Source organism: Colletotrichum destructivum, chromosome 5 (genome assembly GCF_034447905.1).
Source record: "Colletotrichum destructivum chromosome 5, complete sequence".
Classification (NCBI taxonomy): domain Eukaryota; kingdom Fungi; phylum Ascomycota; class Sordariomycetes; order Glomerellales; family Glomerellaceae; genus Colletotrichum; species Colletotrichum destructivum.
The window spans coordinates 1,152,794-1,178,376 of NC_085900.1; the positions used below are offsets into that span (position 1 = coordinate 1,152,794).

The 25,583-nt window shown below is 56.2% G+C and overlaps 11 protein-coding genes across 11 annotated transcripts; 7 read left to right on the forward strand and 4 right to left on the reverse strand.

The window, feature by feature from the left end:
* Positions 1 to 1,517: 1,517 nt before the first annotated feature.
* CDEST_07946 (uncharacterized protein) lies at positions 1,518 to 3,214 on the reverse strand (the record flags this gene model as incomplete). Its single annotated transcript, XM_062924105.1, has 5 exons — positions 1,518 to 1,911; positions 2,001 to 2,096; positions 2,155 to 2,534; positions 2,601 to 2,674; positions 3,019 to 3,214. 5 exons carry the CDS (start codon positions 3,212 to 3,214, stop codon positions 1,518 to 1,520), a joined length of 1,140 nt encoding a protein of 379 aa, XP_062780156.1.
* Positions 3,215 to 4,419: 1,205 nt separating this feature from the next.
* On the forward strand, positions 4,420 to 6,642 carry CDEST_07947 (Putative FAD-binding domain, PCMH-type, FAD-binding, type PCMH, subdomain 2). The gene is made up of 3 exons (XM_062924106.1): positions 4,420 to 4,840; positions 4,999 to 5,927; positions 6,004 to 6,642. The coding sequence occupies exons 1-3, from the start codon at positions 4,691 to 4,693 to the stop codon at positions 6,512 to 6,514; spliced, it is 1,590 nt and encodes a 529-aa protein (XP_062780157.1). The 5' UTR covers positions 4,420 to 4,690; the 3' UTR covers positions 6,515 to 6,642.
* Positions 6,643 to 7,284: 642 nt separating this feature from the next.
* Positions 7,285 to 8,183, forward strand: CDEST_07948 (Putative transcriptional regulator PAI 2-type, FMN-binding split barrel). The gene has a single exon (XM_062924107.1). It carries the CDS (start codon positions 7,406 to 7,408, stop codon positions 8,177 to 8,179), a length of 774 nt encoding a protein of 257 aa, XP_062780158.1. The 5' UTR covers positions 7,285 to 7,405; the 3' UTR covers positions 8,180 to 8,183.
* A 334-nt stretch (positions 8,184 to 8,517) lies between these two features.
* CDEST_07949 (uncharacterized protein) lies at positions 8,518 to 9,757 on the reverse strand (the record flags this gene model as incomplete). Its single annotated transcript, XM_062924108.1, has 3 exons — positions 8,518 to 8,619; positions 8,707 to 8,844; positions 9,008 to 9,757. 3 exons carry the CDS (start codon positions 9,755 to 9,757, stop codon positions 8,518 to 8,520), a joined length of 990 nt encoding a protein of 329 aa, XP_062780159.1.
* A 1,122-nt stretch (positions 9,758 to 10,879) lies between these two features.
* Positions 10,880 to 11,423, forward strand: CDEST_07950 (uncharacterized protein; the record flags this gene model as incomplete). The annotated part of the gene is made up of 1 exon (XM_062924109.1): positions 10,880 to 11,423. One exon carries the CDS (start codon positions 10,880 to 10,882, stop codon positions 11,327 to 11,329), a length of 450 nt encoding a protein of 149 aa, XP_062780160.1. The 3' UTR covers positions 11,330 to 11,423.
* Positions 11,424 to 11,698: 275 nt separating this feature from the next.
* Positions 11,699 to 12,110, reverse strand: CDEST_07951 (uncharacterized protein; the record flags this gene model as incomplete). Its single annotated transcript, XM_062924110.1, has 2 exons — positions 11,699 to 11,872; positions 12,015 to 12,110. The coding sequence occupies 2 exons, from the start codon at positions 12,108 to 12,110 to the stop codon at positions 11,699 to 11,701; spliced, it is 270 nt and encodes an 89-aa protein (XP_062780161.1).
* Positions 12,111 to 13,200: 1,090 nt separating this feature from the next.
* CDEST_07952 (Putative ferric reductase, NAD binding domain, ferric reductase transmembrane component-like protein) lies at positions 13,201 to 17,124 on the forward strand. Its single transcript, XM_062924111.1, has one exon. The coding sequence runs from the start codon at positions 14,410 to 14,412 to the stop codon at positions 16,966 to 16,968; it is 2,559 nt and encodes an 852-aa protein (XP_062780162.1). The 5' UTR covers positions 13,201 to 14,409; the 3' UTR covers positions 16,969 to 17,124.
* A 649-nt stretch (positions 17,125 to 17,773) lies between these two features.
* Positions 17,774 to 18,678, forward strand: CDEST_07953 (Putative CENP-V/GFA domain, Mss4-like superfamily protein). Its single transcript, XM_062924112.1, has 4 exons — positions 17,774 to 17,999; positions 18,056 to 18,102; positions 18,153 to 18,216; positions 18,305 to 18,678. The coding sequence occupies exons 1-4, from the start codon at positions 17,951 to 17,953 to the stop codon at positions 18,553 to 18,555; spliced, it is 411 nt and encodes a 136-aa protein (XP_062780163.1). The 5' UTR covers positions 17,774 to 17,950; the 3' UTR covers positions 18,556 to 18,678.
* CDEST_07954 (Putative alcohol dehydrogenase, zinc-type, GroES-like superfamily, NAD(P)-binding domain superfamily) lies at positions 18,679 to 20,167 on the reverse strand (the record flags this gene model as incomplete). Its single annotated transcript, XM_062924113.1, has 3 exons — positions 18,679 to 18,756; positions 18,815 to 19,643; positions 19,771 to 20,167. 3 exons carry the CDS (start codon positions 20,165 to 20,167, stop codon positions 18,720 to 18,722), a joined length of 1,263 nt encoding a protein of 420 aa, XP_062780164.1. The 3' UTR covers positions 18,679 to 18,719.
* A 1,713-nt stretch (positions 20,168 to 21,880) lies between these two features.
* On the forward strand, positions 21,881 to 22,729 carry CDEST_07955 (uncharacterized protein; the record flags this gene model as incomplete). Its single annotated transcript, XM_062924114.1, has 1 exon — positions 21,881 to 22,729. The coding sequence occupies one exon, from the start codon at positions 21,881 to 21,883 to the stop codon at positions 22,727 to 22,729; it is 849 nt and encodes a 282-aa protein (XP_062780165.1).
* A 78-nt stretch (positions 22,730 to 22,807) lies between these two features.
* Positions 22,808 to 25,480, forward strand: CDEST_07956 (Putative P-loop containing nucleoside triphosphate hydrolase, DNA2/NAM7 helicase, helicase; the record flags this gene model as incomplete). Its single annotated transcript, XM_062924115.1, has 1 exon — positions 22,808 to 25,480. The coding sequence occupies one exon, from the start codon at positions 22,808 to 22,810 to the stop codon at positions 25,478 to 25,480; it is 2,673 nt and encodes an 890-aa protein (XP_062780166.1).
* Positions 25,481 to 25,583: the final 103 nt, after the last annotated feature.

Here is a 25,583-nt window from a genome sequence, read left to right on the forward strand (position 1 = left end):
GATGCAGTTCAAGTGGAGACGAGGGTATTCCCACTTCTTTTCGGGTGAATACCCTCATCAGACGGAAAAGTTAAAATAAAGAACGAACTAAAAGTTTCGCCCCCGGGTGGTGCATACCGTTAAGAGACACCAGCCTTCTCACTTTTTTCTTTTCTTGAAGAGACGATAAACAAGGTCGGAAAATAGGTTGTCATAGATTAACAACCCCGCGTTCGTCGGAAAAGGACCCCCCTGGGGCAACGTGTGCCTACCTGTACCGTGACTTAACCGCAAAGCGGTCTGGCGTCCAGGCCACTGGAAGATCGCGTGGGGAAAGGTCGGGGATTTGGGCGATGTGCGGGGGAGATCCTGGACGAGGTCGCATCGCAGCACTGGGCAGAGGCCCATTGGTGGGAAATCACGGGCCAGTACGGCGACGACGTCGGATAAGGACACCGCGTTGTTGGTTCGGCTCCATATGACCAGGCCGTTGGTGATCAGAACGAGCCGGTGGGCGATCCGTCTCGGTAAAACCGGGCGAGTCATTTGCGGGGGGTTGACGAAGGGAGATTTTTAGGGGAGGGGGGGGGGGGGGAGGGGTTGGCAAAGCTGCTCATCAGGAGAGTGAGTGCTCCTGGAGGTCGTTCGTCAATTAAAGCTTCGCGATAAGGTCCCTCAAAGAAGTAAATTTCGGCATGTGCCTCTATGGCACACCAACTTCTGACAAAAGGTTGATAGGTTTGATGTTAGCAACGGCCACTGAAGGTTTCAGTCCCCCCCCCCCCCCCCCCCCCCCCCCCCGCGTCCTAGAAGCAGGGATTGTTGATGGAGGCACTTCTTTATGCGGGGTAACATGGATGAAGGGCAGCGTCTCCAGAGGTAGATTTCTGTCGGTGATGTTAACCTTTGCTTCTATTCCAATGGCAAAGTGTGATTCCAAGCAAGATACAGGCCCTTTCCGAGCAGGCGCAAGAGCAGAACACTCTAAGAATGCAGCCCTACGTCGCTGGCTCTTCAAGCTTGTGTCACAGAGAATGGCTGGAAAGTGATGCAATAAACCCTTGATTGGACACTAGGATGCGGGCGTATTCAGACCAGCACCTTTGCTTGTAGTTTGTAGACCGACCCGGTCAACAAGAATAGAACATGATGAGAATGGTGGGAGTACTAGAGAACACGGTTCTTGTTGGAGATGGCACCTCAAAGGAGACAAATGTCAACGACTTCGGCGCTCGAGAGAATCAAACAAGACTACAAGCCATGCTTGGCCAATACGGTTTCCAATTGTGGGCTTTCTCAGAGGTTGAAGCCCCTTCTGGTTTATTTTACTTAGCCTCGGCCTCCGTCTATTGCTAGTCATTATCCAGTGGAGCGCTGAGCTGTCGGGCGCATTCCATCCGAGTTGCTAAGATTTCATCGTGTAAGCTCTGAGGCGAGCGATGTTTAGTCATGTCTACGCATCACAATAGTCAAAGGAAGGGTTCAAATGTTAGCTTCCCAAACAAGCCCAGCCTGTGAAAGACGCAGTGTGCCGCACGCTATGTTTTTGAGTAGTGTATATGGGTCTCAGTCGTCTGTATGATTCCCCTCTCGCTGCTACTGTCAGGGTCATGAACACCCCCTATCGAGCTCCTGCGTCCCGGTTGCTCGTCATCCCGATCTCCTGGCCCGCTTTTGATCTGCACATGAAAGGTGTCGAGGTTGTATGCAGGTTCGTTCTGACTACGGTCGAAACGGCTGTAACGGCGACGGCTGGGGCCTGAACCAACCCCGCCAGTGCCGCCAATAGTCTGCAGACCGTTGCCAGAGACCCCTCCGGATTGGCCTGTTATAGCTGCAGCGGAGGAGAAGAGCTTTGGAGAAACAGTGTGGAAGAACAAGCGCAGCGTAGAAAGACAGGCGCACATGACCAGCAGATTCGCTTCCACGCCACTGCCGGAGAGATTGCTGATCAGCTCCGATTCCCAGAAACGACTCAGTCCAAATTGAGAAATAACCTGACTGGTACGGAATCAACTTACACCCAAAGATTGATGAAAATGGCACCCCAAGTTTGGTCAGGATCGTTCAGGATCGTGATAAGCAGGTAGAGGCGGACAATGGAGGTGAAGACAGTCCTAAACCCAAGGCGTCAGAGCTCTGGATTCCGTACCGCTCTTCTACCCTGCAACTTACACTGAGCCAATTCCAAAGAGAGAAAGAAGGCCGATTTTCTTTCTAGTGGACACTTGCAGATTCAACACCATGGGTATCGGAAGACATATGATCATGATGTCCGTGATGACTCCCAAAGCGGCGGTCGCCTTGAAAGTAGCTACTCGATCGATGCACGTTCCAGGCGTCGCCAAGTCATAGGCGGACTGGATAGGATTGCACGGAAAGATGGAGCTGAAGAGTATTCCGAGGCTGGAGCCGACGACCACGAACATGGTGAAGTAGACGGACCGTCGGAACCAATCTGTGCTGCTGTTGATCTCGAGAAAGAACATGAGAATAACCATCTTGCAGGCCCCGGGTGGGATTGCGTAGACGATGGGGTTTATGTAGCTGTTGTACTGCGAATCGGGACTTCTGTCAGTCAAAGTCATGGGAAAGGAGATGACCAAAAAGAGAAAACGTACAAACGTAAAGTCTTTGAACTTTTCAACGGGAACTTCCCAGCCATGGACTCCCACATACCCATCCATTGCAGCCTCTATAAAATTGAGTGTCGAGTTAGATATGCTAGCTTTTCCACCCCCATGGACCCTGAGAGCGACTTACTTAGCATCAGAGCCTGGATTCCGATGGTAAATGCCTGTAATGATCGGTTGTCAGAGTCATGAACGATGTAAAAGCCTGCCAGACACAGGCAACCCCGGGGGTTCGGCATCAGCAAAAGCTTAAACACAAGGTTTGGAACAACTAGAAAGGGAAAGAAAAAGAAAACAAAAAGGTTCTTTTATTACCCATCCAACCAATAAGAGGACTATCAAAGTGATTAGTATGGCAAGGAGAGTTTCGTGGGGATGTTTTTATTTTTCTTGTTCAAAAGCTTACCGTCATCCACGCCAAACCTTTTGCGGATGACTATCTTAACATACATTCTCTGGAACAGGAAGAAGAGAGCAACAATCATGCCGACGCTCAGTGTCACATATGTCTCCAAGACATCACGCCTCTGCGGATTGCCAAAATCCACAACATAGCCTTCGGGTGCAGGAAGAGCTGTTGTGACGCCAGAAGTGTTGAACATCGTTTGAAGGAGCGTTGCGATAGATAGTCGAACAGAAAGACGCAGGATTTCGAAGAGCCTAGGGCGAATGTACTCGGGCCTTAGGATCTCATTATACGGGTTGACTGTGGCGAAACAAAAACAAAGGTTTGCTTGCCTCTTGAGCCCTTGTCGCATCATCTCGTCTTGCCCTGTATCGCCCCTCATCTGCTCACTCACCCATGTCCCATTTCTGATTATTTCCCTCCAATGAATGAGAGGGATTTCATGCCGCAGCAGCTGGTTTGAAAATGGGAATGCCAAGCAAAAAGGCTTTTGTTGAATGCTCACGTCTTCTGGTAAGGAACACTCGACCTCGATGCGAGGCCAGCCGTCCAGCCAGATGCTCCGTATATCTTCAGGGATATTGACGAGTTATTACGGACCAGGTCCCCAGACATCTTTGCGCTTCGGGCCTGGTTGTATCTTGTTGGCGGTGTTTCTGTGAGGGTTGCTGAATCGCGGCGTTCCCATCCCCATAACTTTTAAGTGTCTTGAGCCTTGAAAGCCCAACCGAACGGCAACATCATAGTTCCGAGGCGAATTTGAAATCTCAGGTGATGTTTAGTACGCTGCAAAATCAGCTCTTCGAGACTTTGTGATAAAAATCATTGCCAAAGTTCAGTATCGAGTCAATCTCGATCTCGGTTGGTTCTTAGGTGGCGGTAAGTCTTGCCCTAGTCGGGATCCATAAATATGTGAAAGGACGCAATAAGTAACCAACAGCACGAGAATCGACAACCAACGACCAGCGAGCAGCGCCTCAAGCAAGAGATCGAAATCCTGGTCAGGAACAGCCGGCAAGTGGGTTCCGTCCTTGGAAGTTCCACATTCAACGGACCAAGAAACACCTTTACAGAGAGGTCGACGGTTTCCTGTGCAGGCGTCGGCATCAATATTCTAGCAAACATCTTGGCTGGAAATTTCCATACATCCCTGCCAGCCTGCAATCCCAAGACCAACAAGAATGAAAATCACGCCATACTGAAGATCCCATTCATACTTGTTCCAATCCATGCGGTCTGGCCCTATGGACCCCGGAACTGTTTGTCCAGATGTCGCCTTGGAACGGAGGGTCCTGGTCACATTCAAGCAACGGGCAAAAACAGGCTTTGATTAAACTCGATGTCCCCGCTGCGCGTTGCAGACCCGTCATATTGCGTTTCGATAATCTTGATACGAAGACATGGTAAGAGAAACGCCTGTCTTTTACGAATGCACCGTTCTCGACTTAATCAATATCAACACACTACGGTGCCACCTTGAGGATCCGCCCTGGTGTCGTTCATGTATAAGACCTGTGCTACCAGGTAAGAAATCCCGGCTCGTGGCTTTCCTCCTCACACCCGCCGCCTCCCAGTTTCAAGGTCTCTTTCAGCTCGTGCTGCACTCCCCCCTTGGGCTGTCGAGACAACTCAAACGTCCACTCTGGAGCGATACACGGCCGCCAATACTACAATGTGGTCCGGAGGCATGACCGCGAGCCTTCTAGCTGCGTCCGCCTTGCTATTCCCGAGTGTTGGTTCCGCAGCGGCAGTCGAGAACCACGAGCCTGGAAACGTGGTCGTCCAAGCCTCGGCGGCGACACCGCGCACCGGGATTCCACCAGTATGCCAAGCTTACCCTTTTCTCTCATCTGCATCTTCACCCCCAACGTGCATGAATACTGGTTTGACCCGTGCCATTCTTAATGATGCATCGTATCCCTATGTTAAGAACACACCGTTTCTTTTGGCCATATCCTGCTGACACTCACTGATTAACAGTGTGATGCTCTGATTGCTGCCGGCTTGGGAGATCGACTGGTCCTTGCGACCGAGGAGGGCTACGAGGCCCGTATCGCAACCTACTGGTCCGTCGGTGCCCGACTGCGTCCATGGTGTCTCGTCCAGCCCCGCGACACCGAGGAGGTCTCCAGGACGTTGACCACCCTGGTCAAAACCGGGTCCGGGGCAGGCGATTGGCACATTGCCGTCCGTGGCGGTGGCCACAACCACTGGGCGGGCACGAACAACGTCGCCAACGGCGTGACCATTGACCTGGCCCACTTCAACCAAACATCCTACAACCCCCGCACGAACCTCGCCTCTGTCGGGCCTGGCGACCACTGGAAGGACGTATTTGCCGCGCTGCTCAAGCACAACGTGACCGTCGCCGGAGGACGCGACGGCGGCGTCGGGGTCGGCGGCTTCCTGCTGGGAGGCGGCAACTCCTACTACACGGGCCGCATGGGCTTTGGCGCCGACTCGGTCAAGAACTACGAGGTCGTGCTCGCGGACGGCGCCGTCGTCCATGCCAACAACACGACCAGCCCTGATCTGTACAAGGCTCTAAAGGGCGGAGGCAGCAACTTCGGCATCGTGACCCGCTTCGACATGGAGGCGCTGCCCGCCAAGGATCTCTACACCGGCATCCGCCTCATGAGCAAGGAGAACTCGGACGATGTCGTGGATGCCGTCGTCGATTTCACCAACCACGACCAGTCCTTGGCCGACGATGCCATGGTCGTGGTCTACACCCACAACACGGCCATGGGCGACGACGTTCTCATCGCCGCGTCCCGCGTCAACACCCAGGGCAACTCGAACACGACTGCTTTTGCCAAGATCAACAGGATCCCCGCCATCAGCAGCGAGATGACCCACCGGAGCATGGCGGATCTGGCGTTGAACTCCCAAATCCCTGCAGGGAGCCGGTTCGTCCCCCCCCTCCTCTTCTTGTTCCCCTTTTTCTCGGGAAAACATGAGTTCTGACACTAACGAGAAAATAAGTTCTGTGTGGTTCACCCTGACCTTCAAAAACGACGCGTCCATCCTGCGCAGGGCTGTCGACGCCCACCAGGCGTTCGTGGACGCGATGAAGCAGGCCGTGAGCGCGGACGAGTTCACCACGCAGATGGTGTTCCAGCCCCTGCCCACCTACTTCGCCGACATCGGCCGGGCGCGCGACGGCGGCGGCGGCGGCAACGTCCTCGGCCTCGATGCCGAGAAGGACAACGCGATCCTCTGGCTCGGTCTCGTGACCGTCAACACCGAGGCCCAGGAGGCCGTCGCGCGCGCCCGCATGGCCTCGGCCGCGGCGCAGATCGAGGACTTCGCTGCCTCGGTCGGCGGCAGCGTCGGCTGGCGGTACCTCAACTACGCCGACCCCAGCCAGAACCCCCTCAAGACGTACGGCGAGGCCAACGTGGGCTTCATCCGCAAGGTCGCTTCCAAGTACGACCCGGAAGGCGTGTTCCAGAAGCGCGTTCCCGGCGGCTTCAAGATTTCGCGTGTGGATTAGATTCGAGATCGTTATGTGGGCCACGGGGGCAACGAGATTTGATATTGGCGTTGTACTTTGTAGCGATTGCAGCTTCGATACCGACGTATTCAATGAACACTATGACAAAAAAACAAAACCTTGGTTATTGTCACTTTGATGCAGTTTATGTAGCCACGGCTGGCATCTGTTCTAACGGTTCGTCGTGGACGCACACTTCTGCAGCAAAGCCACTCTGGAGGGGGCCGGCCCATGTCCGGGCCCCCCACCGGCCCGGCCCGGTCGGCCGGCAAGCTTCACCCCACTGTCACACTCTGCACCCTTGACACCTCGTTCGGTCCCGGCTCCGAATAAGGCGCAATGCCATTAGGGTGGTCTCAATTGGTTGTGATTAGTGGGCCCAAGTGTAGCTCTGCAAAAGTAGCGGATCCAGGCATGCGCTTGAATCCCCAACGCCGTCAACACAAATCGGCAGTGAGAAAAGCATTGAAATTTGTCAATGTGCTATGTTAGTAAGGGGAAACGTCAGTGGGAACACGGTGGCAACCCAAGCATCTCTACGAACGAGCCGAGTGCGGTGCTGTAAGAGTCCTCAACAGTGAGTCAAACTTTTTGATGTGGCGCTTGGTAGCTGATTAGCACTCGCTCGCCCTAGGCGAAAACTGCCAAACTGAGCATCGGGAACCGGCGGTAGTGGGGGTGGGCCGTACGCCCTTCGCTATACATATCAACCGAGTGAGACAGCCGGTGCTGCAAAGCCTCCGTGCGGGCCGATGCAATCCGCCGCCAAATGACTCAACCGCGAACCGCGGCACGAAGTGGTATGAAACCACAACACCTCGATCTCTTTCACACGTCTCCTGCAAAATAATTTCTCAACAAACCGCTTTTTCACCTTGCCAACCTTCCAAGATGTATCTCCGCGCAGTCCACGCAGAAAACAGCATCCCGGCCCTTCGCCAGCTCATCAAGGACTTTCCCCTCGGGGTCCTGACCACGGCCATCCCCTCGGCAACCCAGCCTTTTATCCAGTCCAGCCACATCCCGTGGGTGCTTGACGTCCAGGATGAGTCCAGCGAGACCGAGCTCGGCGTCCTGAGAGGCCACATCGCGCGCGCGAACCCCCAGAGCAAGACCATGATCGAATCGTTGTCGGCGGAGAACCGCGCCGGGACCGGGGACGTCCTCGACCAGGAGGTGCTGGTCCTCTTCACGGCCCCGACGCACCACTACGTGACGCCCAAGTTCTACACAGAGACCAAGCCAACCACGGGCAAGGTCGTGCCGACCTGGAACTACGCCGCCGTGCAGGCCTACGGGCGCGCCAGGATCTACTACGAGGCCAAGTCCGAGGAGACGTCCGGCTTCCTGGCCCGCCAGATCCACGACCTCTCACAGCTCGGGGAGACGTCCGTCATGGGGTACACGGGTGAGGGCGGCCGCCCGGGGCCGTGGAAGGTGACGGACGCCCCGGAGCGGTACGTCGAGCTTTCGAGGATGGCCATCGTCGGCATTGAGATTACCATCGACAGGCTACAGGGCAAGTTCAAGATGAGCCAGGAGCTGGGCGAGGGCGACCGTCGGGGGGTCGTCGAGGGGTTCAAGGCGCTGGGGTCCGAGGTGGGCGGCAAGATGTCCGACCTGGTGCGGGAGCGCGGTGAAATGAAGCAGAAGTCCAAGCAATGAAACCGTCGAAATCACGCCGGATGCGGGCGTGTCTTCTTCAGTCAGAAATGAGCACCGATGTCGATGTGAAATCGTAGCGTGATTTGTTGTGTAGACGTATGGGTCAAGTGTTGCTGGTGGTTATTAACTCCCATGGCAAAACCTGGTGGTATAGTTTTAACGATCACTTGTATGTCTCGCTATACTCTTGGCGCAAGATGAAAGAAACTCCCGTCTTCTTGACACATGAGATTTGGCTCGCTGGCGTCTTGCAAGTTCGAACTATTCGTCTCCGCCGTCGTAAGTCACCACAAAAGATACAACACCAAAGCTGGGGCTACCATGATAGAAGCCGGGGCCTAGCTGGAGTCCACATCGTCTCCAGGACGGGAGTACCCGAGCCTCGGATAGGGACTTGGATATTCATTCGTTCCCGTGACCCAGTTGGGATAGTTTGGGTCCTAGGCAGCCCTCGGGCGTCAGCTTCACAACAACAGGTCGGGGCTGTCTCAGCATTGCCTGCCAGAGGCAACGATGGTTGAACATACTTCTTCAAAAAACGGAAGCCACATCCCCACTTCCTCGTATTCCCGAGTCCACTGGTCTTCTGGCAGATGTCGTCTTTTGCACCAGATGCACCTGGGTCGTTGGTGCTCGGGCACCACGGCGCCGCATTTACACCAGATCTTTCACCACGCCTCGTTAGTTCTGGAACACGAGCCTTGCATTCTTTCTGTCTGTGTGTGTGTGTGTGAAGTAGAAACGAGTGAGAAACCCAAGAAAAGATGATGTGGGGGGGGGGGGGGGGGGGGGGGCGGTCATAATGAGGAGAGGAATGCTGCTACTGACCACACAATCGAAGGCGTGATCCTTCATCATCTTGGAAGGGGGATATGGAACCTCCGAATCCCACGTGTTATCCAGGTCCCATTCCATCAGCATGCGCTCCTCTTGATACTCGTAATAGTCCACGTCTTCCCGGCGCCGACAGCGGGTGCAGATCCAGCGCCTGTAGCTGTCGCAGTCGCAGAGCTCGTTCAGAAACTGCCCCGCGACCTCGGCCTCCATCCTCGCATCGCACCCGTCGCACAAGCACAAGATGTCTTGGAAGACGTGGCTGGCCCAATGTCGAAGGTGCGGGCGCCGGTCCGACTCGACGGGCGAGGCGCGCAGGTAGTAACGGCACTCCTCGCAGACGTTGATGCCGCACCGGAGGCAGGGCAGGGCGCCGGCCTCGTCGCACTTGGCGTTGAACACGCGGACCTCGATTTCTTCATCGGGGTACCAGCTCTGGTTGTTGCTGGGCCCGCCCGTCGGCTTCAACTTGCGGTACGGTGGCTTGTAAGCCTGGCGGAGAGCCAGACCGCGGCCGTCACAGAGACACCGGCGCCGGAGGACGGCGAAGACGTTTGGGGAGCCGAGGATGTGCGAGTGGAAGGCGCGGTTGGCCAAGGCCAGGTGGAAGAGGTCGACGGTCGAAAGCCAGGTTGCGAGGGTGGGAAGAATGGCGTAGGACGCGACCAGCTGGCCGAGCGTCGGCTTTGGGACGTTCGGGGCCTCTGATCCGCCTTCCGGGCCCGGAGCGGGCGTGGTTGGCATGATAACCGGGGTTGGAGAGATGGCAGGCTCTCGGAATCCTGGCGATTTGAGATGTTTCAAGATGAAATTCTTTTTCGGAAAAAGCCAACCGCTCGAATTGGGGTCCCATATCGGAATCAAGTACTCGGGTAGCGTGTCCGCTTCGGGAGCCGAGCTACGGAATCTCGAAGAAGGGTGAAGAAAGAAGAAGAAGAAGAAGAAGATGCAAAGAGGGCCAACTACCTTGACAGTCATTCATCGAATCGCATTGGACGGTTGCCTGGAGTGGATCATTGCGACTAATTAGGTAGATAGGTAGGTAGGTAGGTACCTACCCCGGGAAAAGACTCGAGTAGCTCTACAACAAGCCCCGGAATCCGAGATCCGACCTGACTAACCTTGGATGATTAGAGACACCCGTCACTACAAGGCCGCTTGGATGATAGGTTGGGGTTTGCGTTGAGATGAAGAGATGGTTTGGTCTTGTGTGCCTGGGATAAAAGGCTGTAGTGCGTTGCGTTGCGTCGAGGACTGTGGTGGCATCGTGTCGTACCTCGAGCGAGAAATGATGCTGCAGTGGGCGAGAAAGGGTTATTCGTGTCCGTGCCGAATGAATAGCTGTTGTACGGCTCGGACTGGGTCTCGGGACCTCCGTCCCCTCCGTCCCCCTCCGTCCCGGCCCCGCCGCCCTACGGCAGCGCTCGGATATAAATATCTTTGTAGTAATGTCACCAATTAAGGGCCCGCAACTAGATCATCAAGCACAAGGGTTTGGCAGAGCTAATACTCCGTATTGCATGCTGAGTTCACAAAGTCCGAAGCAAAGTTTTGCCACGGAGTACGCGGATTGTGTGTTTTGCGTCGCTTCAGCTGCGCGTCCGCATCAATTCGTTCCCGTTCCGCCAACGCGTCCGGGCCTGTTAGTCAGGGCCTGTTAGTCAGGGCGCCGCCATTGCATGAGGGAGGCCATGAATACCGCACATACTACCAGGCATGACTTCAAATGGCGAGTATTGAATACGACAAACTTTGCTGTTAGCAGAAAATGACTTTGAGTGTGATCACATGTATGCCTGCACTTACAAGCTACGCGGCAAAATTGACATGGACGTGTTGGAGAACAGCAAGACGACATGATTCAACATGGATCTTGTTACGTCGTGCAAGACGGCGGACCGCATGCGCACTTTGCTGGCCATGTTTCTGAAGCTGAGAATTTCTTGCAGGCTCATGAACTATGATGAGGTTTTGGAACTAGCGAGGGAGAAGAAGCGCAGTGATGACGAGTATATGAGAGAGCATCCAAGCTATCGGATGGGGGAAGAAGGCTGGCTGGACGAGGATGCAAAGGCTTGGAAGGCATTCAAGAAAGACGACATCAGCAGCAGTAGTGACGACAGCAGCGACGAAGACGGCAGCAACGACGAGGACGATGACCAAAGCGGCCATGAGCTTGAGGACGAAAGCGATGGCAGTGGTTTCGACTCCGAATCGGATGACTATGTCGGGTACGGAAACTACAGCCGGGATCGACGAAATTTTGCCTCGTCCCTTGCTATGCTGAGAACCAGTGGGTACTTGGGATTGGGGTAGAAAATTAACAATGACCGACTGGCCATCCCAAGACGATAGAGAGCCGTAATGCAAATCAATTTCCAAGACCTGGTCACCTTGTCCATTCCCCCTTGAGGAAAGATTGATACCGCGGCTATCGAGCGTCAGGCCAGGACAATGCGGCAGAGGCCAATGGGCGGGTGAGGGTGAGCGGGTGACCCGACCCGGCTCGGGCTAGGATGTTTGCTCGCGGCTTTGCGATCTGACATTGGAACTGGCGCGCATTTTAGTTGTTTGCTTCTTGGCGGTTGGTGACAAAGAAGGTGATGTGCTCGCGTCTGCGTCTGCGTCTGCGCCTGGGTCTTGCGCCATGCATCAAAGTGATGGGCCCTGATGTGGGCAGATGGATTAGATGTCGTTTGCCAGGCGGTGGAGATGGAGCAACTGGCCGAGAGGCGGGCATGCATCTATCTCGCCAGGTCCACCCTCCCAGATGAGACCCAGGGACGGGATGGAGAGCAGATGCTGCATCACATCTAGAACAAGGTTCACTGGCGGCTGGCGGTCCTGGGCGGCCGGGGTCTGAGGTTGGCTAGTTTGGCTTGTTTGGGATGCATGGCAATCTGGGCTTCCGGATCGGGACTTGCTCGTCTCGGTGGGTTTGACTGTTACTATCACTGTCAGTGGGTAGTATCCCATGTCGCGAGTAGCCCGGAGACTTGACCGGATGGCGGAAAACGAGGCGAGCTTCCGCGGCCCAGATCAAGAGGCCGACAGCGTGGCCGCAGCCACGGCCAACGGTGATGGGACTGGGTCGCATGGAGGTCCGGTCTGTTGTTCTGGAATTCGGCTGCATTGCAGAAGTCAGGTACCGGTCAGTGGGGGGGGGGGGGGGGGGGGGGGCGCGCAGAGGTGAGGGTGGAGGTGGCATCAAGTTTGAAGGAGCAGGGTAGAGACAGCAGAGGGAATAAACGGAAGAACCTGTCAATATGGCGATGTGTTGACAATGTTCCATGTTCCACATGACTTACCGATGTTGATGTTGATGTTGATGTTGATGTTGATGTTGGTGTTGGTATTGGTGTTGTTGAATAGATAGCGGCAGGAGCTTGGGCCGGAAAGCTTCATCGGGCAAGAAGACCAGGGAAAGAAGGAACAGGCCGTGGTTGGTGCGTGCCTGCCGTTCGCACAGGCTGATGGGTACGTACCCGTCTCGCATGCTGCTAGTGCGAGCTGCTCAGAGCGCACAGACTCACATTGTGGAGTGGGGGAGCACATCTCTCTAAGCCAATCATTTCTCCCAATTTACCGCCCGTTACGATCAGGGGACTGACGGGGAAGCAACCCCACTGGAGCTCTCCCTCACCGAGACCCGCGAATCACAGTTCCCCGCCGGGGGTTTCCCGTCACATCGCCTTTTCCCTCCTCCACCTCTTCACCACCATTCACCACCATACCTACCTGTACACCACAGACAGGCACCAACAAACAGTTCACTTCCTCTCTCTCTCTCTCTCTCTCTCTGTCTCCTTCTCGTCACATTGGCCTCGCTCGCCTCCCATTCGACCGCCACCGCCAGAACCAAGGAAATCAGCCGCCCCCAATCTGCACCTCTGCACCTCTTCACCATGTGTGCGCCCGTCCACACTGCTCGCGCAGTTTCTCCGGGGCCTCGCCATGCAGCGACTTCATGACCGTTGCAACATGGCCAACGACCTGGACGCCGACGGAGATGTCGGCATGACATTGACCAACAGCTGCAAAGGTCGCATCTGGCGGTATCCTCCCGTCATTGATCATCTCTATTCGTTCCCACGTTTCCCCAATGACAGTTGGCACAAGAGGATCTGGAAATCACCACCCCGGCGTCCTCGTGTTGCCTCCTCGCATGACCGCACCTACAGACCATCCTGCAGAGAGGGCCGACGCCCCAAGCACCAACGTCAGTCGCCATGAGCGGTGTCGGCATTCTTGCTGTGTGAGGCCACGCCCGCCGTGTTCGATCAAGTGCTCCGGATACACAAACTTCCAAGTTCCAAGTTCTTCATCAGACGTTACTACCTCGTCCTGTCCTTGTAACTTGTCCCTCTTCGGCTGCCTAGAGCACACCACAGACGAACATTGACCCCAACTACACCAGCAACCACAAGCATCTTTCTTGTCTTGGACCGATCACACTCATGGCACCGGAACCAACGCACCAACGCATCCATCCCGTTCCTTACCCCTGCTCGCCATCTTCGATAATTCTCTGCCGACCACACAGCGTACCCTTGGCACAAGAGCTTGCAGCGTGCGTGCAGTGTTCTCCTGCATGGCATCCACATCTCTAGCGCCCACCCACCGGCCTGCATTGTGTGACATCCGCTGGCGGGGAACGGCCAGAATCGTGGCCAGCCAATATTAAAGTACGGTCAGCCGCTGGGCCTGATGCCCTTCACATTTACCCATCCCGAGCCAAAGAAGCCCTCCGTCCCTCTTCTGCTCCTTGATTGCACACAGCACGACCCCAGAGCGGCCGCAGCCAGTTGACCCCTCCACATGGCATATTTGCCGTCGTATCACCACCCATCCATCCTCCACAAACTCTCCCAAATGCCACTATACTCTTAGCCTTGATTGAATACCCATATCCATCCCGGCTGTACCACTTGTAAGCAGCGTGACGGCTCGGGTACTGTCGACATTTGCACTTATCGCGCTCCCCACACACCCAGGATCGAGCCACTGGGACCTCTTCATTCCGGAACGTCTCTGATCTCACCTCCATATATCCCTTGGTGGTGCCCCGAATTCGCGACTTGGCAGGCTCCTGCCCATCATCTACTTGCCCCGTCTCTCGTTACACCGTCGTAGCATCGCCGCGTCTGCTACTCATAGTCACGCCTCCGCCTGGGAGGGATTCGGTATTCCACCCCCACCATTGTCATCAGCAGCTTCAGAAGCCGAACTCACTCGGACCCGGGCGAGAACTTTTGTGGCGAGAGCAGCCGGCGAAGAAAGCGCCACTACGCCAACAAATCATATAACAGAACCCGCTCCGTATGTCGACATAACCTACAATCATCTGCGCGCTTCACCGCGTAGCTTGACTTGAGCTTCCCGCCTCTCCAAAAACCATGGCTACTCGAATTCGCGAGATGGCAGACGCTGCCAGCAAAACGGCGGTGCAACTAGTCAAGCGTATAGCTATTACTCCCAAGCCCGACAGCCCTCCTGGTCTAATAGAGGCCTTGACGGTGGACCCGTGGGCCAAGTCCGGGAAGTATGGAATGGGATGGACCTACTTCGCTCTAGCTCTCATGGGGACGGTCTTGCTCATGCGGTTTTGGCACTTTTGGCAGGACAAGATCCGGCAGGCCATTTACAAGCAAGAAGTAGAGGAATACTACGCCAACTTATACAACACCGACCCCGACTACGCCCACGCAGTCCACACGGGGCAAGCACAGCATTTCTTTCCCGATTCCGATGGACTGGGAGAGAAGCAGTTCAAACCCAGGGCCCATTTCTCCTCTGTTGGTTTCGTCAACGATACGCTGGCCCTTTTCCGCTGGGTATTCTATCGGCCCATTCCTGACTTTGTCTGGGGCAGCCACCGATTCACCTTCTCCTCGCTGGCTGTCGTCACCTGTGGTCTCATCGCCCTGGCCTTTGTGACGCTCTACTGCTTCCTCCAACAACCGCTTTACTGGCAAAGCATCCAATTCGGCTCTCCACCCGTTGCGATCCGCTCCGGAATGATTGCCGTCGCCCTCACGCCCTGGATCATCGTGACGAGCATGAAGGCCAACGTCATGTCCATCCTCATTGGCATCGGTCCCGAGCGACTCAACGTCTTTCACCGGTGGGCAGGCTACCTTTGCCTCTTCCTGTCCTTGGTGCACACGATCCCTTTCTACATCCAGCCCGTCTGGGACGATGGCGGCATGGACGTCTTCTCACGCCTTTTTGACGGTGGAAGCGGTGTCATCTACGGCACGGGCATTGCCTGCCTCGTTCCCCTGGTCTGGCTCTGCGTCGCGTCATTGCCGTTCATCCGCCGCATCGCATACGAAGTCTTTGTCATGCTCCACGTGCCTGTTGGCATGGTGTACGTCGGACTCTTGTTTTGGCACACCAAGAACTACCTGGCGTCCTGGGACTACCTGTGGGCAACGGTCGGCATCTGGGTTCTCTGCTACCTAATCCGCCTGGTCAACCTCAACTGGACGAGGCCATGGCGGTTGAGCTTCATGGTCGGCGATGAAGCCGCCATCAGCCTCCTTGCCGAAAACGCCATCAAGGTCACAATTCCAACTCAGATGCGCTGGAAGCCGGGCCAGTATGTCTACCTCCGCATGCCGGGCGTTTCCTTTTTCGACAACCACCCTTTTACTATCTCGTCGCTCTGCAGCGAGGATTTCCCCTCGGAGTATGGCGAGAACTATCGAGACTGTATCCTTGTTTTCAAGCCCTACGGCGGCTTCACCCGCAAGGTCCTCGACATGGCCATCGAGAAGGGCCCATTCCACACGTATCGTGCGTTCCTTGACGGTCCGTACGGAGGTATGCGCAGGGACCTTGCCGCCTTCGACACGTGCATTCTAATTGCAGGCGGAAGCGGCATTACGGCGTTGATGTCACAATTGCTCAACTTGATCAAGCGCATGCGTGATGGAAAGGCCATCACGAGGAAGGTGGTAGTGGTATGGGCCCTCAAGAGACTCGAGGCGATGGATTGGTTCCGCGAAGAGCTCCGGATCTGCCGCGAATCCGCGCCCCCAGAGAGCGTCACCTGCAAGTTCTTCGTCACCTCGGCTGTGCGCAACCGGGCCATGATGATGGGAGATGTAGACCGCACCGCTCCTCGAGCATTGAGCCATCTATTCCACGACAAGCTGGACGGTTTCGTGGCTGGTATCGCATCGAAGCGCAACTCGGCTCTCATTCAATCTGTGGCACAGGGCGACCCAGACCGTGAGCAGGAATTGCGCGCCGAGCAGGAGGACAAGATCACGGCGCTGCCACAACAGAAGTATCTACAACCTCACCAATATCCTCCACCACCACCGGGACCGCCGCCCTCACATCGGTACTCTGCCCAAGAAGAATCATTACGAAAGCTCGAGGGGCGCGAGGGCGACGAGGAGGGAGACAGAGACACGAAGAAGCGCGAGTTCCACTTCCCCCCAATCAACACTAAGGGCGAAGTACCCCATTTCAACTACGCGCCGGCATCGCCTCGGAAAGTGCCCGAAACAAGCCCGCGGAACTCTGATGTTCCTCTGAGACCGCCCGAATTGGCGCACTTGAGGACGACCAACCTCCCGGGCGCCGGCCAACCCCGTCCAACCAGTACGTTTGGTCCGCCGTCGGGCTTCGACTTTGGCTTCCCCGAGACGCCGACTGAGTTCCAAAAGAGCCTGATGCGCTTCGCCTTCCCTGTGCCGCACCAGATCGACGGCGGTTGGTCGGTCGAGTACGGCCGGCCTGACCTCGGGTACATGCTCAAAGAGTGGGCCACCGGAGGGGCCGACGGAAGGGGGATCCTCGGCCGGCGTACGGCGGTGTTTGTCTGCGGCCCGCCGGCCATGCGCGTGGGCGTCGCCAACACGGTGGCGCGGCTGCAGGCGGCGATTTGGGGCGACGATATGCTGGAGGAGATCTACCTGCACACCGAGAACTATGCCCTCTGAATCAAGGCGATGAGGGGAAGGGAGGGCCTGTATTTGTAATGACGTGATGGATGATAATTCCTGGCGTTCGATACCACGGTTGATAGTTGTTGCTTAATGGCGGAGAAGGGTTCATGGTGCTTGTCAAAATATGACCACGTCTGTCTCTCTGAATTCAAGTAGGATCCGGTCTGGATTCCCGATTTGTTCCCTTGTCTTGCCTAGACGGCGTTTCGTCCCCATTCTTTCTTGACAAATGTGTCTGTACATCAGATGTCACCGCTGAGGATAGATAGTTGACCTATCGGGTTAAATCATCCTCGAATCCGGTATTAAAACTGCTTCCAAAAACCCAGCCCTTCCCACCTGCGAGAGACCAACAAAACGCGACGGTTTTCGACCGGATCGCCAGCCCGACCATTGCTGAAGACCCCCTTGCTGCGGACCTTTGACATCCGCACTTGGAGGTTTTGTTAACAGCGCTGCAGGATTCTTCTGAGCAAAGACCCATGCAGAACTCCGCCCGTCGTTATGTCCGATAACAATTCTTCTACGACAGGGAGGGCGGGGGGAAAATACTCTGTAAATCAGTACTAAACGCCGAATATCTGCAGCGGTTTACGCCCTTGGATTGACAACGTTGTCCACCGAACCCATCAAATTGTGTAAGTAAGACGGGGGCACATTTAGCGCTGTGATTCGCCTGTCTGCATCTCTGGGGGGCCCATGCGATTGCACCAAACCCCGCATCAGGACTCCGTTTCCTGTAATATCATGACGGAGAGGAGAGGAGAGAGATTGAGGCGCGGCTTCCTTGTTACCGGCACTAGCATTAGCCGAACGCCTTGAACACGTATAAAACCGGTAATCAGGCGCTCTCCAACCCCTCTCTTGTGCTTCTTGTGCTTGGATCAACTACCTCTCGCATATCAACGAAAGACATATCGACAGTCCTACGTCAGACACATACACACACACACACACACACACAAACACATACACCATGGGTCTCAAGGGAAGCTGCATGTGCAAGGCGATCAGATACGAGAGTGGTATATGGCCCCCCCGCCCTATTAGAGAGAACTGGCCCATGCTGACGGATACACAGAGAACCCCCAATCGACGGCATTGTGCCACTGCACAGACTGCCAGAAGGTATGTTTTGATGACGCACGTCGTGATAACATAGAGCTTACTCGATACAGTGGAGCGGCTCTGCCTTCACCTCCAACGCCGTCGTTCCTCGCGCCTCCTTTAAGGTCACTCAGGGTGCGTCGTCACTCATGTTTTCATTTATTTTTTGTCCAGAATCCCGCGTGTACGTCTGACCGAATGCTGACACCGACCTTTCAAAAAGGCGAGCCCAAGTTCTACGACATCAGCGGGGACTCGGGCAAGAACAACAGGCACTTCTTCTGCGGCAACTGCGGCTCCAGCCTGTACACCGAGCTGGACCTGATGCCGGACGTCACCTGCGTCAAAGCGGGCGGTTTGGACGAGGGGAAAGCGAGCCTGGACGGCAAGCCGTCCGTCGAGTTCTACTGCAAGGACCGCGTGTCGTACCTGACGGACGTCAAGGGCGCGGACCAGAAGCCCGCGTTTGGATGATGATTGTCTATTTTATGCGGTTGTATGTGCATTATTGGCGGGGATTTGTGTGTATAAACAAAAATAAAACGGAAAACCCATCAGTCTCCTTCACGGTATCCCAGGGCGATCTGATATCTCTCGTCTTTCCACAGACCGGGCTAGCCATCGATCACGACACACCGTCAATGAAGTCTCGCCCTCTTGGCTCGGCCGGAGGTGCTGAAATCGGGTCAGTTGTCAGTCACTTCACATCCTCAGGTCCGCACGGGGTGCTCACCTCTTGTCGGTCCCGTTGTGGCCTGGCTCCTTGTGTGTCTTCTCCTCTTCCCATTCATAGTCGTCCCTGCCCTCCTTGCCGACCCCGCGGAAGAGCACCTTGACCTCGAGCCTCTTGTCGAACCGCCTGTACGCCTTGGCCGCGTCGTCGAGGTCGTACTCAGCCGTGGCGATGAAGCCGGGCCTCGCGCGCCCGCTCTCCACCAGCTTCACCAGGGCCTCGAACGTCGGCCTGCCCTGCACGGTGCCGGTCTTCAGCGTCAGCCCCTTGATGAAGAAGTCGGCGATGGGGAAGCTGATGTTCTTCTTCATCCGGTCGGCGTTGGGCGCGCCGGCGCTCTTGTCCTGGGCCCAGTAGACGCCGGGCACGCCGACGCCGCCGCCAGCGGAGGTGACGGCGATGGCCTCGCGGAGGATGTAGTCCTGCTGGGGCTTCATCTCCGCGTTGACGCACTCCTGCCCGCAGCAGTCGACGCTGCGGTCGACGCCTCCCGGGCGCAGGCGGAGGATCTGCTCGGACGCGGAGATGCCGCCCTTTGTAAAGTCGATGGGCACGGCGCCCATGCCGGCGGCTTTGGCGAGGCGCTGGGGCACGTGGTCGACGACGTAGACGAGGCTCGCGCCGCGGAGGATGGCGCTGTAGGCGCACATGAGGCCGACAGGGCCGGCGCCGAAGACGGCGACGGAGTCGCCGGGCTGGAAGCCGGACCAGCTGAGCCCCTCCCACGCGGTGGGGAAGATGTCGCTGAGGAAGAGCCACTCCTTGTCACACAGCTTCTTGGGGATCTTGATGAGGGTGCTGTCGGCGAAGGGTACGCGAACGTATTCGGCTGTGGGAAAGAAAGGGAAAAGAAGTTAGCATTGAAAGGCGTTTATAATGTTTGGTGGGACCAGAGTGATGGGTGTCTGGAAGGCCTCTTGAAGTAATCGAAAAATGAAAAAAAAAAAGTGTCTCACCCTGAAGACCGCCGAGGTCGCCAAAGTCCTTGCCGAGGCCGAAGCCGGCGAGGTCCGGGAAGATGTGGTTATCGGTGTTGATGACGCCGTCCTCGGGCATGCCGAAGACGACGACGCGGTCGCCGACGCGCAGATTGTCGACGGCGTCGCCGACCTCCTCGACGATGCCCATGGCCTCGTGGCCGACGGGGTAGGGCACCTCGAGGCTGGACATGATGCCGTGGTAGATGTGTAGGTCGGTGCCGCAGATGGCGGACGTGGTGATGCGGACGATGGCGTCCTCGGGCTCCCGGAGGCGCGGCAGGGGAATGTCGGCCTTGACGGCCATCTCGTACGGTTTCCCTTCCCAGACCACGGCCCGCATGGTCTTGGGACGAGGGGTGGTATGGTTCGTCATGTTGAAGGGTGGGGGGGGGGGGGGGGGGGGGAGATTTGGGATTTGGTGTTGGTGGTGGTGAACTTTCTAGATGTTGGAACTGGATTTTTGGAAAGGAGCTTGGGTTGTTGGATCGGAATTCTGTCCCGGTTGGAGGCATGCGGCTTTTTATACGTGATCTGGCACGATACTCTTCAACTTTACCAACCCTTCAATACCGAGCAGATTCACTCGCCCGCGAAATCAATGAAGGCATATCTGACACAGCCACCAATCTCATCATCCTGTTTCTACGCGACGGACAGTCAGCTAGGAGGATTGACTCGCCACTGCTTCTGTACGAGGTACGTGGAATCACTGGCGGGCTATCGTCGGTTCTCCTCCGAGTCTCTGACAATGAGTGGAGAGATCTTACCGTATCTCATCTGAAGCCTTGCAAGAACGCGCGCGGCAGTATTGTTAGACGACGACGGCGAGTCCGTGTCTGTCAGACGATTCGCCCAATATGGAGCGAATTCTCGTAGCTAGGTTCTTGATTAACCCTGTTCCAGCCTCGGGTAGGGCTGACAATGATGCGCTTTCGGCCGGGCTAGAGTAAGCTTACTGCACCCTTTATGCCAGGGCACTCAGCCAGAATGACGGGTCCGCCGGCGTTTCCAGGCACAATTTCTGAATGGATTGAACACCTGATGCTTGGAAGTCTCATGGAAGGATCAATGTCAGCTTAGTTTCCTATAGTGGACAACAACCCCTGGCTGTCTGTGACATGACAGATGGAAGAACATCCCACTGGCAGACCCTGAGCAGGATACACTGTCTACCCTTTTGCAACTGTTTTTGTTTTTTTTTCCCTTCAGCTCCCAAACCTTCAGCTGATGGCAATCTGGTACAAGAGAGTCAGTCCCGTACGGAACAAAGAAGATGATGGTGACTGGGCCGGTAAGGGCTAGGGCAACAAAGCCTGGCGTATGGCATTATCGTGACCGTCAGCTTGCGGGGGCGCGCCTTTTGTTCTTCTTTTTAAACCCACCGGGAATTGTTTTCCCTTGTGAATCTTCGTAAGGGAAATACAGGAAGAAGTAAGCAAGTCTTGACAAATGAAGAGCCATATCAAGCAGTTCACAAGCCAGCAGCTTACTCCTCAATGCCAGCCAGAGAAGATGCCTCCAGTACCCTCCTCAAGATCTCAATACTTAAGGACTGACAATGAAACCAAATGACATTATAGTGTTTTAACATGACAAGTATTTCAACCATTCTGGCAAGCTACCTACCTACCATCCGCACCTGGATACTTTGCTCCAGATCGTGCCCGCCAGGAGAAGCAGAAGCAACTTGTTGGCGTCCTCAGGACGGCGTGTTTGTCGTCCTTCCTTCCTTTGGCTACCGTCTCTTTCCGTGGAATATCTAAAATCAACAGGAAATAACGGACCTGCCGAGACCTCCCACCTTCTTCTCCTTTCTTCCATATACACCTGAGCAGCTGAATTTTCTTCCTCCTCTTCTTCTTTCTCCTCCATCATCCAACTCGGGCATCAAGACTGCAAGCGGCATCTTCGAAATTCCACAGTTCCTCCAGCCATTGATTCCTTATCCTCCTCCTCATCATCCCGATCATCCCCTGTTTCCCCCTTTTTTACCATTTGTCTCTCTCGTGGTATCGTCAACCCCCATCATTCGTCATCTCGCCCAACTTCCAGACTCAGCGCAGCATCTTGATCGCCAAGAACAGCCATGGAGTCTGATCCTTACGCCCGAGTTCTGGCGGGCAGCCTCGCATCGATGAACATGTCGAAAGCCGAACCGAAAGCCGTGTCGGAAGACATAAACACGTACGAGAGACAAGAAGTCCCTTGCGTCCTGACCGTCAACGGGACGAAAGGCGGCTATAGAGACGATATTGCGGCAAACTTGGCCCCGCACGCCGACTTTGCGACGACCTTCACTTACATCGACGGGCCCCTCATCTCTCCTGAGGTCCGAATCGACCTCCAGGGCATCGAGAAGCGTGGCAACAGTGTCATCACCTACATCATTGCCCGCGTCGTTATCCCAATCAACGCCCTAAGTGGAATCCCCGTCATTTATCATGTCCAAGACAGCTACCAAATGATCTCCATGACCGTTCGTCTCGAGCGTATCATCCTCGCCAAGTCCAAGAAGCCGATTGATACCGACCTCTTCCAGAGAGCGAGCGCCTGGACGCAGCTCTTTATCGGAACGGGCGAAGCGGCTCTCAGCATCTTCTTCAACGAAGCCATCACTATCGACAACTTCGTTAATCTGATCACTCGGACATACTCAACGGACGAGAGCAGAGTCATCGACGCCGGCCTCGACTGCGTCTTCAAGAAACATCCCGCCGTATACAAGGAGCTGGACTGGTTCACAATCAACTCCAAGCTGCCCTTCCCGCCAGACAACCCCATCCCTGAGACCATGGCCTTCCACGACGAAAGAACACGCATCATCCGTCTTCAGGCCTCGTCACGCGAAGAGTATGACCTGGATGCCACCAAGACGAGCCTCCTCTCGCAGTCTGTTCATCCGTGCTTCGTCCTTCCCGATCTCTCGTCTGCCTAGGTATCAGATGACGACAGTAAGAAGAAATATGGGATCGAGCCTGATGGATCGTGCCAACGGTACCTGGTGGCGGCATCCATGACAAAAGAGGCGAAAAACCTGCTGCCTGACTTTGAATCGCCGTGCACTCTCAGCTTCAACGGCACCGTCAGGATGACCCATCGCCTGCCTCCGTCGGGTACGCCTGCCGTCGGTCACTCCAGTCTCGGCGCCGTTGTGGATTATCTCGCAGACAAGTGCCTCGAGGCCGAGGGCGAGATCCAGGCCACCGTGGAAAACGGAGGCCTCGATCCCAACAGCCAGCAGGATCGGATGAAGCACCTGAAGTGTGCCCTCATCGCCGAAGCTCTCGAGGCGGTCGGACTAAAGAGTCCTCAGGGGCTTCTTTCGGACGAAGTTACGCAGATCGGCTATCAAGCTTCCCAGATGCGGGACGCCCAGTCCATCAAGAACGAGCTGATCCGCCGGCTTCGCCACCTCGATCCCTACTTGCAAGTCGACTTGTATACGAATGAGACTGACACCATCAGATGGAAGGCAGTCCGCGCCACTCCGCCCGCCGAGGCGTCCCCTTTCAACGTCTACTTCATCGCTTGGGTCCCCGCGGAGAAGTCCTGGCCGTCGCCTTTCGAGGCTCCTCCGGTCAAGGTCGACATCCCTGTTCCCCACGGGCTGGCAGAGACGGGCGACATCGCATCCTGCATCGACGGAGCCAAGATGGGATTCGAGGTTCGAGTCCACTGCAGGCCTGACCCGGCAACCACGCAGATGGAGATGGGCTCCGTTTGCCTCACGGCGTCCGCCGCACCCGACACGGATCTGGCCACTCGCTGGGCCTACGCCCAAAAGTTCGATCCAGCCTCGATCCCCAAAGACTCTGCCATCCGCATCGTCAACTTTCACGAGCGCTTCCCCGCCATCGGCAGACTCGCCTTCCGAGACGATGAGAAGCCCCAGAAGAATCTGTTTCGAAAACTGCGCGCCGTTCCCGCGGGCATGGCGATGTATACCGGTGGCCCCGGATCCGGCAAGACGACGTTCGCCGCCCGCATTGCCGCTGCTGTTGCGGAGGGAGGGGACAAGGTGATGTGGACCATTCACAGCAACGAACTATGCGACGACGCCGTCAAGTCGCTCAAGGAGCAGAAGGTCAAGAAGCCGGACGGGAACAAGATACGGGTCGGTCGTCTTCCGACGTGGGCCAAGATGATAAAGGTCATCTCTCAGGCCCTCCATACTGCCGCAAAGAGTCTTGCAGCTTCCAAGGGTAAGGTGGCGAGTGCTTCGGCTGGTCATACCGTGGCCTCACACATAAGCATCTTCCTGTCCCGCATGAACCAGGGTCTTCACGAGCGCACCATCCGGATCCTTCCGGATTCTGTCACAGAGAGAGCCATCGCCATCGCGAGTGCCAACCGAGAGTTTTTCACGGACTTCTGCACGTCGCAGCCTGGAACGGCCGAGTGGAACGGCACCTTTTCCCGGCTCATCAGCTTGGCCGTGGACGACTTCGACATCCTTGTCGGAACCCCCTTCGCAGCTGGGCAGTTCGGCCGCAAGGCTTCGACCACTCTCGCCAGGCCCGATCTGTATTGGAAGCCATGGAAGCCCTCCCTGCTCGTTGTGGACGAAGCTGGTCGTATCCCCGAAACCCAGTGGTGGATTCCCCTTTCCGTCTTTCCCGACGCTTGCGTCCTCACCATGGGCGACACCCGCCAGTTCAAGCCCCTGGCCATGAGTGTCAGCGAGGACACACACCGCGGCGACTTGCGGATCAGCCGTACCCGAAACGGCGACCTCGACTGGCGCTGCGTCTTTGGCGTCCAGAGGACCGTCTCGTTACTGCGCCGGGCCGAGTCCAACAGTCAGGTCCTCGGCCACCTCTCGAACAACCGCCGCAACCGCGGCGACATTGCCAACTGGGCCAAGAAGCACATCTATCCCGGCGAGATGCGAATCGTCTACCCGCTGTCGGAGAACCAGTCGGCTCTGATCTACCGCAACTTCATGCGGTGGATCTTTCCCAATCGCCAGATCGATTCCAACGCCATGGCCATCGACGTGCGCTACTCGGCGTCGCGCAAGCATAACCTCAGCTCCATCAACCACGGAAACCGTAACCTTGTCTGGTGGCTGGTATACATGGCGTTCCAGTACAAGCTTCCGAACCTGCGATCCGAGGGTGTGCTTGCTGACATCATGATCGTAACGCCCTACAGCGCCCAGCACGGTGCGTACAAGGACGACATCATGGAGATGAGAGGCAACGGCATCATCAAGAGCAAGGTGATGCTGCGAACCATTGACAACGCCATGAGCGCCGAGGCGGACCTCGTCATCTTCGACTCGGTCCGCACCGAGGGCGGCATGGGCTTTTTGGAAGATCGCGAGCGCATGGCCGTCGCCACGACACGGGCCCGCGGCGGCGCTGTGACGCTGTTCAACAGCAACAACATCAAGACGAAGCAGGCGGGCGGCGACTCGCTCGACAACCCGTTCGCGTCCTATATCCTTTCCCACAAGGCGCGGGTCGTCTCGCACGGCCAGTGGGGCGACATGTGCGAGGTGTGCAACCTCCCGCACACCAAGGGCATTGGGTGCGTGAAGACTCGGTGCTGCAGAAAGTGCCGCGGGCCTCACCACGAGCGATTCTGTCCCAAGGGAGCACCTGCAGTGGACAGCTACACCAAGAAGAATGGATCCGACGAGATGAAGGCGGCGGCTGGTGCTGTTTTGCCTTGGGGGGCGTAGTCTATAAAGAGGGGTGAATATGATGGAAGCTCAGTTAGATGAAGACGGCATCGGGAAGTGGTCCGATGTCTGCCATTGCTCACTGTGACTGGGCCGCCCACCA

What these genes read in the sequence shown, in the direction of transcription:
- CDEST_07952 (XM_062924111.1), top strand. Translation starts at nt 14,410, where the DNA reads ATGGCTACTCGAATTCGCGAGATGGCAGACGCTGCCAGCAAAACGGCG.
- CDEST_07947 (XM_062924106.1), top strand. Translation starts at nt 4,691, where the DNA reads ATGTGGTCCGGAGGCATGACCGCGAGCCTTCTAGCTGCGTCCGCCTTG. An exon ending in CGCGCACCGGGATTCCACCA is followed by an intron (nt 4,841 to 4,998) that starts GTATGCCAAGCT and finishes ACTGATTAACAG; the next exon opens with TGTGATGCTCTGATTGCTGC. An exon ending in CAAATCCCTGCAGGGAGCCG is followed by an intron (nt 5,928 to 6,003) that starts GTTCGTCCCCCC and finishes CGAGAAAATAAG; the next exon opens with TTCTGTGTGGTTCACCCTGA.
- CDEST_07948 (XM_062924107.1), top strand. Translation starts at nt 7,406, where the DNA reads ATGTATCTCCGCGCAGTCCACGCAGAAAACAGCATCCCGGCCCTTCGC.
- CDEST_07953 (XM_062924112.1), top strand. Translation starts at nt 17,951, where the DNA reads ATGGGTCTCAAGGGAAGCTGCATGTGCAAGGCGATCAGATACGAGAGT. An exon ending in GGCGATCAGATACGAGAGTG is followed by an intron (nt 18,000 to 18,055) that starts GTATATGGCCCC and finishes ACGGATACACAG; the next exon opens with AGAACCCCCAATCGACGGCA. An exon ending in CTCCTTTAAGGTCACTCAGG is followed by an intron (nt 18,217 to 18,304) that starts GTGCGTCGTCAC and finishes CCTTTCAAAAAG; the next exon opens with GCGAGCCCAAGTTCTACGAC.